Here is a 13,688-nt window from a genome sequence, read left to right as displayed (position 1 = left end):
CCCCCCCCCCCAGGGTGTATTAGCGCTTTCCTTTTTTTAATCTTGCTATTTTCTTACAGAGAAGTACCTGCGCATGACGGTCATAGAGGCGTTTATTAAAGGATAAGCAGAGTATAGGTTTATAAATTCTTATAGAGCTAGTGGAAATATTTTTATCCCTCCACAACCGTTCTCAATAAATACGGCTGACCTGGCTTGTCTGCAACCCTGAGTCGCTTCTGCGCGGGCGGTGGGCTCCCCGTGTCCCCGGGCAGGCGAGGACGGGGGCCGACAGTAGCCGGCCCCATGGCCTCTTGCTCCAGTTTCCCTGGAAAAAGCTCAAAATGGATATTGGGGGATAACGGATGCAATTCTGACACACCTTCGCTACAGCAGCAGCAGCTCGCAGGGAAAGTGCAAGAGTAACGATGGGGAGGATGGGAAGAGGGGCAAATTATGCAGCGGCAACCTCCTGACATCAGATCAGAAATGGCTTAATGGGAAAGAAAAAGGAGAGAGGGACCCATATGGTGTTTGGCAGAAGCAGGTGACTGCTGGGGGTGGGAGCTGTCTGCCTGGATGATTTGTCGTGGGGAAAGCTTCTTGAGACAATTTCCCAACAGAATTTGGTCAAAACTTTGTCAGGGAGGGAAAGCGTTCAGCAAGGTTCGGCTCGGTCCTGGCATAGTCCCCCCCATACCCCACTGTCCGTCCCCCCCACCTCTCCCACTTCCTATCCCACCTGCACCCATGCAACCTAGTCCTCTCTCCTGCACCCCACTATCCTCCCCCTGCACCCCATCCTCCCCCCCTGCACCCCACTGTCCTCCCCACAGTGCTGTTGGGCTGATCCACCCGCCTGCCCACTGTGACCCAGCAGATCCCAGTACAGCCCAGCCCCACTGCGTGTGCTGGGGGTGGCAGCGAGTGGGGGGTGCCCAGGAGTGCGGGGGGTGGCAGTTTGGGAGGGCACCCGCCCTCGTTCAGGCCTGGCCCCAGCCCAGGGCAGCACATTGGGATGACTCTGGGTCCCCTGCCATGACACCCACCAGCAGCCATCACACGCATGGCACGGGGCTGTACCTGTCCCCTTGTGGGGCTGGGCTGTGGGGTGTTGGGGGGAACATGTCCCCAGGCACCCCCAAGCCCTCAGAACCCTCCTTCGCCATCCATCCACACTTCCTTCCATCCATCCGTCCATCCATCCATCCACACTTCCATCCATCCATCCATCCATCCATCCATCCATCCATCCATCCATCCATCCATCCATCCATCCATCCATCCATCCATCCATCCATCCATCCATCCATCCATCCATCCATCCATCCATCCATCCATCCATCCATCCATCCATCCATCCATCCATCCATCCATCCATCCATCCATCCATCCATCCATCCATCCATCCATCCATCCATCCATCCATCCATCCATCCATCCATCCATCCATCCATCCATCCATCCATCCATCCATCCATCCATCCATCCATCCATCCATCCATCCATCCATCCATCCATCCATCCATCCATCCATCCATCCATCCATCCATCCATCCATCCATCCACACATCCATCCACACTTACATCCATCCACACTTCCTTCCTTCCTTCCTTCCTTCCTTCCTTCCTTCCATCCATCCTTCCCTCCCTGTCCCTGATGCCCTAATCGCCCTGAGCATCCTCACCTGGTCCCCACCCACACCCCTGACACCCCATTTAAGCTCAGCAGCAGCACCCAACCCCTGTGCCATGGATGCACTTGGCCCATTGCCGTTCTCCACAGCCCCCTTGCTTGCTTACAGGGTTTCCTGCCTTCCCCTTAGGTGTTGTTTTACCTCCATCTGATGGTTTCTGGACCTGTAGTGGGACCTGCTGCCACCACAGCCCTGCTCGCTGCCCTGGGGTGGCTGGTGCCAGGGCCACCTGCAGCTCCTGGCGTGTCCCCTCTGTGCAGAGCATCCTGCGCTCACTGCTGTTCACCACGGGGGTAGAAAATCTGCAGGTGGTGAGGGGGGCTGGAAAACCAGCCTTCCCCCACCCTGGGGGTGCCCCCAGCCCCTCGTGCACCCCCTCCTCTGTACACTGTAGGTTCTCCCCATCCCTCTTCCCCTGCACATCCTCCCCCTAGTCCCTCTGATCCTAGATATCATCAGGTCCTGCGCTTCCCCTCTGCCGGCACTCCCTCCACATCATGGACCCGAATCACAGACAGTAAAACACCTCCCATCAGTATCCCCCCAAACAGACCAGGGGCTCCTCAGCGAGACCTGTGCCATCCCCACACTGTCCTTTATCCCCGTGTGGATAGCGAAAGTCTGTCGAGTGTATGGTTGTATTATTTTTCTCTGCTAAAGCAGCCAAAGCATTTCAAAGGGGTTCCCCAGATGTCCTCGGCAGAGAGGTAAGGCCAGGCTCCATGTTTCTCTGCTCTCTGCATCGTGCAAGATGCACCAGTTTTGGCTTTTCACTGAGCTGAGTGGGGCAGTAGACACGCTGGAGGGAAGGGGTGGTGTCCAGAGGGACCTGGAGAGGCTGGAGGAGTGGGTCCACATGAACCTCATGAAGTTCAGCCAGGCCAAGTATAAGGACCTGCACCTGGGTTGGGGCACCCCCCAGTACCAGCACAGACTGGGGGAGGGAGGGAGGGAGGGATGGATGGATGGAGAGCAGCTCTGCGGAGAAGGAGTGGGGAATACTGGTGAGCAGCATGGCCGGCATGGCAAAGGAGGGGATGGTCTCCCTCTGCTCTGCTCTCCTCAGACCCCCCTGCAGCACCACCTCCAGCCCTGGGGTCCCCAGCACAGGGCAGACATGGACCTGGGAGAGCCGGGCCAGAGGAGGCCACTAAAATGGTCCGAGGGCTGGAACACCTCTGCTGTGGAGAAAGGTGCCTTGTGGGGAGCTGCCAGCCCCATCTGCTGCCTGCTGCAACTTCTCTTGCCTTGGCTTGGAGCTGGGGCAGGAAACCACCCCCATGGGGTCCTTCCCTCCTTTAGCAGTGCTGCCTCAGTCCCACCTTGCTCCCTCCTTCATTTTACAGAGATGCTGATGCCCGCCTCTGGCTGGGGATGCCAAAATAGGCTATTTATCAGGCCACCTCCCCCCCCATCACAAACATTAACCCTCATAACATCAATGTAGAAATGGAAAATGTTTGTGGTTCCTTGTGGGGAAGCAGCTCTTGCTCCCAAGGCTGGGATGTGTCATCCTACCTCCTCCTGCATCCCACTCTTGCAGCTCCCAGTGCTCCGAGACGGACCCCGCACCGATGGCCCTGCCTGCCTCTCCCTTCCCAGAACAGCCAACAGAGCCTCTCATTTTGGCCCCAAACCGGCTGATTTAGCCTGGTCCCCCTTCTTCCTGGAGGATAAAACCTGGTGCTGAAGCTCGGGTGACAGTTCCAGCCTGTGCGTACCCTTCGTTGTGCTTCATTCTGTGTGATTTTGATCACATCTTTTAAAATAAATTAAAAAAAACCCAATCCCACTCAAAGCCAGCCTTCCCAGGGCAGAGATATTTCCGTGCGGCAAATGCTCCAATGCGAATTCTCCGATGTCCTATTTTCGGTTCGGCGCCGGCACCGGCTGCAGACATCTGCGCTGCAGCTCCCGTCAAGCCTTCGGCAGTAATCGCGGTGGAAGGAAATCAGAGTTTCTCAGGGCAGAAAAGGAAATCTCTCCCCTCCTTCCCTGGGGCTGTGCCACCCCGTGCCTGCCCCCTAACGACACCCCAACCGCCACCAGCCCTTCCTTCCCTCCCCTGTAGTTATTCATTTATTCCTTATATTATTCATTACGTATTCCCATATCGGAGAGCACCGCTCAACCCCAGTGTTTAGGGGTGTGCGCGTGGGGTGAGCCCCAGCTTGGGGAACCCCCTGTGTGGCTCTCCTGCCCCATAGTCTCCGTGGGGTGAGGACAATGCCCTACGATGCCCTGGGGTGCCCCGGGCAGGGAGGTCCTGTATAGCTCAGGTGGCCACTTTGGCAGGAGGACACCCAGGCCGCTGCTCCTCACCCTGCCGCTGCCTTCCTGGGCCACCCACGGTTGAGTGGTTTGTTTAAATCCAGAAACCAGGGCACTGCCTCTGGTTTCTTCCTCCTCTCTATCTCTCGTACTTCTTCGCCGCTTGTCACATCCATTTCCACCGCTGCCTCTCCTGGGCCCGGCTGAGGCAGCACCAGTCAGTCTGATTGCTCCCAGCATCGCCTGCCCGGGCGGCAGCACGCTGCGGGGCCATGAGCTGTGGGGTGACGTGCTTTCTCCTCGCCTGGCAGATGTGATGAGGATTTGGGATGCCGCGTCTGAACGCATTCGGCAAATGCTCATGATGAATCAGGTAGCCTTTGTGGCCTCTGGTAGACCTGAAAGCATGATGGCATTGCGTGCTACTGCTCTTCCTCTCCTTTAAGGGCAGCTAAACCATCCCAGAACGACCTTGCAGCTGATGAATGGGCCACAGACCAGATTCTTCATAAACTGAAACTGAAAAATAAAAGTCCAGCTCTAGCAGAGAGAAGTCTTCAACACATTTTGTGGCTTCTCTGCTCCCCACGGCCAGAGTGGAAAGACCAGACCAAGAGGTGGAAACAATTTTTTCAGGGTTTATCCCAAATTATGGGAACCCCCAGTCTAGCTGAGGGATGTTGGCTCTGCTCTTCACCAGATACCTTTTAGAGGCTGAGGAGGAAGGACAGGAAACATCTCGGCATATGGAGGTCTTCTCCAAAGCTTTCCAGAGTCTCGTCTTGCTCTTCTGCACATCAGGGCAGGGCACAAGGGACAAAGCATCACCACCATGCTATAAAAAAAGTCCTCCTTCATTTCTACCAGCCACAAAATGCTTATTACTGGCTCCTTCTCTTGTCCTCAGCCTTCAGGCTACCAGAATACCTGGAACTGGGACGTTGTCAATTGTTGACCAAGAGATGCTGGATCTTGGATTTGGTGATGTCACTGCAGAGAGGTGGGTTTCTCAGCTACCTGAGACTTTGGCAGATGTTTGTGGTGTCATCTCTGGTGTTCTTGGTAGGAGGAGACATGAAAACCTTTACTTTCCCTTGCAGCACCTTTGGGGTGTACCACATCACCAAGAGAGGAAAGGAAACCCATTCAGAAGGTCCTGAGGACATCACAAGAGGAAACCTCCCCCAATGCAGCTAGGTGTATAAACCTAGAGTCTCTCTTTGTTTTATCAAAATGCTTCAAACCACTCATATTTATTCAGTGGTGTGGTGGCTGCTGTCTGATAGACATGTCCTGGAGCTGCTGCTTCCAAGCCAGTTGAGACAAAAATTGCTTCTCCGTACTTCTGCTGCACCAGACTTTGTAAAGGCAAACACCGGAGTTCATGCTGGCTCCTACAGCCTCATCGTAGGCAAAAGTGTTTTGGCAGCAGCTGTGGCAGTCTTGAAGAGAGATGGTTTGTACAAAAGCCCACGGACAGGCAGATTTTCTGTGATTTCTGGTCCATACTGCCATCCCTGAAACCGCGTTGCCCTGGAGTCCCACCAAGAGCCTGGTGTTCACCAATCTCAACATCAGCCTGGTGGCTCTCTGCAACAAAAGCAGAGGTGTCTTCTGCTGAAGTCAGCAAGAAGGGTGGTCAGAGTAACCTTACGTGGTGGTGTGCAGGTATTTTGCTTCTTAATGACAGCTGTTTGAGCATACCCTACCCAACGTGGCCTAGACGTTTCTTCAAACACTGGGTGTGTTGAGTGTGGACAGTTTCAGTGATCCAGCACCATCCACCCATGCCGTCCACTTGCCCTACTGGTTTGTAGAGTATTTCAGATTTCTGCTGCCATGACTGGGCGGCTCCTCACAGGAGAGGACTCCCTGGCCCAGACCCCAGCCCACACCCTGGCTGTGGTGGGCACATGAGAACAGCACAGGGACGGGAGATGGATGGGTGTAATTATAGTGTGGTCTCTAATTGCAGAAGAGCCCACCTGTATGGCTGTCGTTTCTGGGAAGCTCCGTCAGATGACTTCACTGACACATTATGCTATTTCTGGAGCTTCCTTTAAAAGACGCATGCTGTGCTGTATTTTGGCAATATATTCCCCATACCCATAGTCTCACAAAACCCACCTGGAACATTTGGTGTGACCTGCCAGTCTGCTGGGAGGCTTGGCAGAAACAGCCATTCCTTGCCTCCAATGATGATGTCACAAGTGATGTCAGCATGAAGTACAGGGACCAAGTAGAAATGACAGTGAAATCTTGGTCTAATGCTGATGTCCCCCTACAGACATGGATGAGGTGCGACTCTCCCGGGTCTCCAGCCAGGACTACAGGTGCCTGGCAGAAGCCCTCAGAGTTGGCTGTGCTTGGGGAAACAGCACCATCTATTTGCGGCATTGGTTTATGAGTGCCTTTGTAGAGAAGACAATGTGGCCTCCACGGTCGGATGCCCGTGACCCATCAGCAGGGCTGGAGATCCATCCCCAAGCCACAAGCTTGGTGTAGCATCCTCTGCTGTCCTAGGTCGTGTTGGGTTAGACCTTACCTCCAGGCACCTCCCTGCAGCCAAAAAGTAATGCCTGATGTTTGCTTTGAGTTTTGGGTTATGAGTAGGAGTCGCACAACGTGTGTGCACAAACCAGGGGAGAGCAGCTGGGTGAGGGGCAGAGGGACAAGGCATGGGGAGGGGGATGCCTCCAAACCCAGCTCAGCACCCCTCAGCATTTGCTCCCTGTGCGTCCCAGGAGGCAGACGTGATCTAGGACCCACAATTCAGGCTTTACCACATGCTTGGGAGGAACGAAAAAGATTTGCTCTATTAAACCTGCTGGAAAAAGCGTACAACGGGTGCTCTGGGGCATCCAAAGAACGTGTGGTCTGAGGCATCCAAAGCTCTCGTGGAGCGAACACTACTACTTCTTCCTGCTTTTCTTCTTGCTTTCGATCAGGTGCAGCCCCTGCTTCTTGATGTCTTCCCGGGTGAGGACAAGGCCGTGGTCTTTGTCAGCAAAATCAAAGGGGTCTGGAGGAGAGAGCGGAGAGGAGTGGTCTGAGGAGAGGCTGTGGGACCACCTCCACTGTGCCTGTGTCCCCAAGGAGAGCCAGCATGTTTTGGAGGGCTGGTGGCATCACAGTGAGCCCTCACGCTAAGCCCTTTAGGTGCTACTGACTGGCTCTTCCACCCCAGTGTCCCAGGGTGACCTGCAGGACCTGGTAACGCCACTGCCATGGCCCATCTCCAACACTGCTGGGGCTTCCCATAAAGGTCTGGAGCCATGGGGCGGTGGGCACAGCTCCCGCTTCATTGAAAAAAGGTGGTAAGCTGCCAAAAACTCAATGGCTCCTCAAAAAGCATCCAATAGGAGGAGGCCACAGACAGACCCAAGCACCGGTTATTCTCCACAACCAGGTGATTTTAAAGACAAGGGTCTCCCTCCCTGCCCCACAGCACCTCACCTTGTTCCTGCTGTGGTTCAACGTTCCCCACCCCACTGACTACCTTTGTCCTCCCACATCCCCACCTAAAACCACCATGCATGTGTAAAGTCTTGGAGGCAGCCAAGGTCAGCCCCAAGGTCTGGAGCCTCAACTCATGGGTTGGGGTCTGCTGGGACAGTGGGAGACAGGCAAAGATGGCCAGAAATCCCAGGGGGCAGGGGCTGGGACAGTCGCTGTGGGACACATCCCTGCTGTGCTCTCCTACCTTGGATGCTACTGCCTATGTCATCCAAGGAAATCTTCAGGTTCTGCGGATGATTTGCAGTTGTTTTCTCCAGAAAATTCCTAACCTTCACAAAAGTCTGTGAAAGACACCCTGGGTTAACTGCTGAAGGGGAGGTAGGTGTTAAAATCCAAGGGGTGTCCCACCTCGATGTCCCCCTGGGGGGGACACCCCACAGTGCCCAGTGCCACCTGGGGCTGAGCTGCTCCATGGCTCTTCCCTGGGGCCACCTCTATCCTCCCATCTTGGGATGGGCCATCCAGGAGAGCCCTGTGTGGGTCCCTAAAGACCACAGCAGGGATGGAGCCCCCACGCACCTCATTGCTCTCATCGGGGCTGTGGCTGTCGGGGGGCAAATTGGCTACCCGCTCCACCAGGTACTGCAGCTTCTGCTCACAGTGCTGGAGCTTCTCCTCCACCCCCCCGGCCTTGGCAGAATCATCCTAGAGTCAGAGAGAGAACAACCTTGGTGGGGAAAATGAGCCTCTTGGGGTGATGGTGGCTGCATCAAGTGTCACCACGCTGTGCTGTTGCAGTACCAAGCACTGGCTGAGGCTGTCCTCACCCCAGAGCCACATGGGTACCTGGCCGGGCACAGTGATGCCATGCAGACGGACGAAGAGGTTGTCAATGCCATTTTCAAACTCAACCAGGAGCTCCTGGTTCCTCAGCATCTGGGCTCGCATCTGCTCCAGCCGGGTCTCTTCCAACTGCAGGTTCATTCTCAGCTCCTCCTCCAGCTCCCTGGAACCAACCACATTGACATCCATACAACTGCACTGGGGTGCAGAGATACCCCAAATCTGTTGCAAAAGCTGCTCGGGTTGCCCCCCCTCCCTCAACTGACTGCAGAGCAGAGACGCTGCCTGCAACCCAACTCCGTGCTGGTACCACTTCCCCCACCAGGCAAGGAGCAAGGGTCCTCCTGGTGCCACAGCAGGAGCTTTGGGTGCTCTGCCAGGAGCACCCTGCTCAGAAAACCTCCTGGTGCAGGAGGGGTGGGCAGCTGCAGTGGGACGGAGGAAGGGATGCCCTGCTTGGACACCCATGCTGCTCATGTGGCCCCTAAGGCTGGTGGCCCGGTTGACACAGCTGTCCCAAGGCCAGCAGCAGCACCTGGTCGTGTTGGGGGGCTTGCGAAACTTCAGCTCAGCCTGCTTCAGCTCCAGCTCCTTCAGCGTCTCCTTCAGCACCTGCTTCTTCTCCTTGCACTCCTTGACATACTGCTCCAGGTCCACTGAGGACTTCTGCTGCGCCAGTAGCCTGCTGGGGATGTCCTGGCCGGAGGAGAGCACAAGGACTCAGCCCACGGTGGTCCTGTAGGGTACAGGATCTGGGCCGTGGCCTCGGGGAAGGTTCTGCACCATGGACCACTGCAAGCTTGTGGCATGGAGAAAAGCAGCTCCATCCCTGCCTGCAAGAGAGGCTTTGGGGGGCTCCAGGGGCAGAGGAGAGCAGATAACCCCACAGTGAAACAAGGAGAGCAGAGAGGTCTCGGCTCTCCGTGGGTTTTACCAGAGATGGGTTTTCACGTTACCCAGAGGCGGGAGCACTGCACCGCAGCCTTGGCCTTCTCCATCTTCTCGGTCACCCAGGCCTCGCGCTCCATCTGGGACTTGGTGGCCTCCAGTTTGGTGCCTAGGGTGGGAGGGAAGCGGCAGGGAAGGATTGGTGAGCTGGTACCTGGCTTGCTGCAAGGAGGTTCATCGTCACCCCTCGAGCTGCTGACACCCTGGGGGAGCTGCTCCTGCAGCCCCCACCCCCCCAACCCATGGGGGGCTTGGCACCCGTGCCTGCTGTGCGCCCACACCCCCGCCTGCGCCGGGCCCCCCAGCTCACCGCTCTCAGGTGCCTTTCGCTTGCTTCCTTCAGCCAGAGCCTGTCGATGGGCACGTTCTGGGCAGCCAGGGAGCGGTACCTGAGCTCTCTCTCCGCACGGAACTGGGCTTCCATCTTGGCCATCTCCTCCTGAAGCATATCAGAGAAGGGATAAGCGGCTGCTGAAGCTGGGGATGGACCTTTGTGAGCCAGCTGAGCTTCTGGGATTGCCAGCATCAGAAATGACCCCCCACCACGTAAACAGGCTGGGAAGGAAACTGGGCAAGGAGGGCTGGAGGACGGAGCATGCTACCTTCACCTGCTTGGGGCAGGCTGCCCCCAGCCCCAGGACAGCCTGGCCCAAAAGCAAGATGCGGGAGGAGCTATGGAGGCATCTAGGTGCTGGTGGGTAAGCCCAGCTCAGCCTCTTTTGCTCTTTATTGCAGGAAGACTTACCAGCCCGGGCATGTGGCGCTGTCTGGGCACTCTGGAGGGTGGAAGAGAGCCCCAGGGTGCTCCGGGACCATCTCACCTTGGTTACATCAGCGGCTTTAAGGGCACTGAAGGCCATGACCTCCATGTCTTCCAGCTCCTTATGGTACCGGTTGGCCATCCCGCACAGAAGGTCCAGGTGCGGAGGCAGGTGGGCCAGCTCCTGGGACACAGGGAGCCACAGAGCGTCATCCCACCCAGCCCCAGGGGTCCCCTGCATGCTGTGACAGGGGATGGTGGGGAGCAGGAGGACCTCGCCAAGCCAGGAGGGTGTCCCACCAGCACAGCTCCTGGGGCACCTCATTGCCTTTGCAGGGGGAGCAGGTGGGACAATGGCAGAGTGAGGAGGAGCTCACCTTCCTCAGGACATCCCGCACCGCCAGGTACAGGGCGGTCACCCTCTGTCCAGCACGGACTTTCGTGAGCATCTTCTCAATGTTGTTCTCCAGCTGGCGAATCACCTGAGGCGGAGACGGGAGGAGGGACATGGGGTGACCCAGCATGCCGAGCCCAGCGCCCACCCAGTGGGGCATGGAGGTTGGATTAAAGCCCTCCGTGGGTGCCATCACTCCAGGAAGGGGTCCTGGGTACCTGCACTTGTGCCTGGTGCCGCTTGTCATCCATCTCAACATCCTCCAGCTGCTGCAGTCTCCTCTGCAGCTGGTCCCAGGCTTGACTCCGCTGCTTCAGCTGATATAACAGCATGTTGCATGTGTTCACCCGCTCATAGATTTTGGCCCGGAGCTTCTCCCGGGCCACCTGGATGGGCATGCAAGAGTTCACCAGGCTGGAGGCAGGGTTCTCTGGGCACCCATGGGAGAAGGGGGTCCCGCCTGGAAAACTCCCCCCAAGGCAGAGCCGGGGATGCTGGGATGCTGCTCCGGGACGTTGTTACTTCCTTGGTAGGAGAGGGTCTGGCAGAGCTTCGCTCTGGGGCACTGGTTGGGGTACGGCAGAGGTGGGCATCTGCTGATGGCAGCAGATGGGTCGCGCTGAGGGACTCTGCCTAATGCAGCCCCGGGGCTGGGCGTCAATAAAATCGATCGGTGCCCCAGATGCGGATGCTGGCGGAGAGCGGCGGCACCACTCTGCCCCTGCAAGAGGCCCCCAGGGAAAGGCAGCTTCGTGAGGCCACCGCCTCTATCTCCATGGGCTTATAACCAGGTCACAACCTTGGGACAGGCAGTGAAGGGCAGAGACAGCATCTCTCTCCCAGGGATGCAGCTGGATCCCGTAGGAACCCGGGGAGACGCGGTGGGATGGCCAAGAGCTCTGCTGGGACAAAGAATCTGCCCAGGGAGCTAAAGGAGGGCCTGCACGGATGGGTCCCGCAGTGGAAAGGGACACATGGAACCACAGGTGAACACCCCCTCTCTTGCCGCACCAGCCCTGTGTCCTTGTGCCGGCACCAGGGCCCTCTGCTGTGCAGTTCTGAGTGTCCCCAGAGCCCCAGCCCCCTGTGAGCAGTCCGTGCTCGCCGGACCCGCCGTTACCTCCACTGTCTTCCTGGCCAAGGTGATGCCCAAGGGCTTCTGCGCTCCACAAGCCTCGGAGACGGTGAGCTTGTTGCACTGTGGGCAGGAGAGGGGCAGAGAAACCATCGCTGTCAGCCTGGGGACGGTCACATCCTATTGCTGCCATGCGCTGCCTGCTCCTGGAGAGAACTGGTGGAGGAGGTGGCTCTGCAGGGCCAGGCCAGGCAGGAGGACAGCAGATAGGACTTGCCCGTACCTTCTGGACAATGCCCAGGGCATTGATGTCTTCCTGCACCGCCTCACGCAGGCGGGGGAGCAGCTCTCTCTTCTGACTGAGCTTTTCCTCACACGACAGTGTGAAAATCTTCCTCCCTTGCTCTGGAGGACATTAAGGCGCCGTTGGTACCGTGCAGGACCATGTGGGGACCAAGATCCCCCCTCCCGCCCTGGGCCATCCCCGCGAAGCCGAAGGGGCAGCACCTTGCAAGGCAATGACGGCGCGCAGCTCCTGGACGCGCTGGCTGAGGCTCGCCTTCCGGCCCGGCACGGTGCTGGTGCTCCCGCCGCGGCTCTCCAGCCCCGCTGCGTGTGTGGTGGCCCTCGCAGCTCCGCTGGTGGCCGGGCTTTGACCAGCGACGGAGCCGAGCTTCCTGCGCCCATGGAACCGTCGCCGCGGCACCTCCAACTGCTGCACGCCACACACCTCCTGCTCGGCCATCGCCACCCACAGCCCTTTCCTCTCTGCTGCTGCAAGCAACAGATTAATTAATAAGCAATGCCTGAGCTCCCCGAGGCCGGGCAGGCAGCGGGGATGCCAGCTGTGTTTCCCATCACCGTGGCTACCGCAGTTGCACCCCGCCCGGCCGGGGGAACCCTCCGAGCCCCGCCAGAAACAAGGAGAACCTGCGTACACCTACACCCAAACACACGACCAGCGCTCTCCTGGAAGCTGCCAGCTTATTTCAAAGGGCAAGAGGAGTCTATTACTATTCCCTAGACAGGCACCTTCAGAAATTTCAGTTAATTAGTTCGGAAATGTCAGAAAAATTCAGTTAATTAGTGCAGGGAGTTACACTCCTATTGAAACGGGCAAGAACAAACCAGCTACCAACACTGATATTTATTTTGATGCTTACCATACATTCTTGCTGAACTACAAATATGATGAGAAATGCAAGCATGTACATTTATTTGTTGATAAATTAAATCAAGCTCCCTCTACCAGAGAAAATCCTTAACGTTTGATTTGCAGAAAAAGACTTCATAAGGAAATTGCCTTCCTAGCACCACGCTCATAAATCAGCTTAGATTGTTTCCGTAACTCAAGATCTTTAACCCGCAGCCATCCTGTTGTGCTTTAGGTGCTGAACATAGGAAACAAAGAAATTATAGGATTGTGAAATCAAGTTTTACCAACACAACATCATCCGAGGCTCTTACTCAGTGCCTCATTTGCAGATTTATGAATTGCTTGTTAGCGCTAATTGCCAGTGACAAGCTAAATATCAACTTTATCATCTTCAGTGCTTCACAAAGTACACATGAAGAGACGGCCATTTGAAAGACAAGCAGTTAAGGGCTTGTACGCATGAGGAATCTTGCCAGTCTGTCCACGCATGTAGAGATCTCCATGTTGAGACTGCATCTACGTGGCAAGTATACTAATTACACCACTAAACTTTCCTAGCCAGCGTTTAAACACCATGGAAGATTACCCTGGGGGCAAGAGAAAGCATTTCAAACTGGATAAAGTGGTTCAAGAATCTCCGTTTCACTGGCCCTCAGCAAAACTCTGACTCTACAGCGGCAAGTCCTTCCAAAATATTACTAAAGAAATTTAACCCAATCTTGCACGAGCTCACGTCAACAGACTGCTGCAGGAATCAGCTTCCAAGAGGGAGCCTTCGACAAAGGATCTAGTGCTGCCGGCCCTCTGCGCCTGACACGTCAAACCTCTCCTCCTCCAGATGACTTCAGCTCTCCCTGCTTAAATTCTAGAAAATTCACAATGTGTTAATGATACAAAGGAAAGGTCATGTCAGGGTACAAACCGGCGCTCTGTTTACGTGTCGTATAACAGGCAGAGTCATGCACTCTGAAAGCAAACAGCAAACAATGAACGCAACGCATGCTCACCCAGGAGAGACCTCAGCACTGGCTAGCCCGCAGCTCCTGACTCGCTGCCTACTATCAGCATGGAAACAGGTACGCAATACTAACGGCTCCTTAATTCCT

At 56.2% G+C, this 13,688-nt stretch overlaps 3 protein-coding genes across 3 annotated transcripts in view; 2 read left to right on the top strand and 1 right to left on the bottom strand.

Moving 5' to 3' along the window:
* SEPT4 (septin 4) overlaps positions 1–6,452 on the top strand; it is a 41,175-nt gene extending 34,723 nt beyond the window's left edge. Inside the window, exon 12 of the mRNA XM_009888870.1 lies at positions 6,235–6,452. Coding sequence (XP_009887172.1) covers positions 6,235–6,452 — 218 coding nt within the window. The remainder of the gene's footprint in view (positions 1–6,234) is intronic.
* Positions 6,453–6,859: 407 nt separating this feature from the next.
* On the bottom strand, positions 6,860–12,171 carry CCDC183 (coiled-coil domain containing 183). The gene is given in 14 exon segments (XM_009888869.1): positions 6,860–6,969; positions 7,651–7,747; positions 7,986–8,111; positions 8,253–8,442; positions 8,785–8,945; positions 9,206–9,314; positions 9,316–9,359; positions 9,508–9,636; positions 10,019–10,141; positions 10,335–10,439; positions 10,570–10,737; positions 11,472–11,549; positions 11,710–11,831; positions 11,934–12,171. Coding segments are annotated over 14 exon segments (1,800 nt in total).
* Positions 11,658–13,688, top strand: part of LOC104289840 (S-adenosyl-L-methionine-dependent tRNA 4-demethylwyosine synthase-like) — a 136,990-nt gene continuing 134,959 nt past the window's right edge. Inside the window, exon 1 of the mRNA XM_009888855.1 lies at positions 11,658–11,662. The gene's annotated coding sequence lies outside the window, so the exon portion shown is untranslated. The remainder of the gene's footprint in view (positions 11,663–13,688) is intronic.

This window comes from Charadrius vociferus, unplaced genomic scaffold, assembly GCF_000708025.1.
Source record: "Charadrius vociferus isolate BGI_N301 unplaced genomic scaffold, ASM70802v2 scaffold636, whole genome shotgun sequence".
Classification (NCBI taxonomy): domain Eukaryota; kingdom Metazoa; phylum Chordata; class Aves; order Charadriiformes; family Charadriidae; genus Charadrius; species Charadrius vociferus.
The sequence above is the reverse complement of the archived record's forward strand: the minus strand, read 5'-3'. Positions and strand labels throughout refer to the sequence as shown.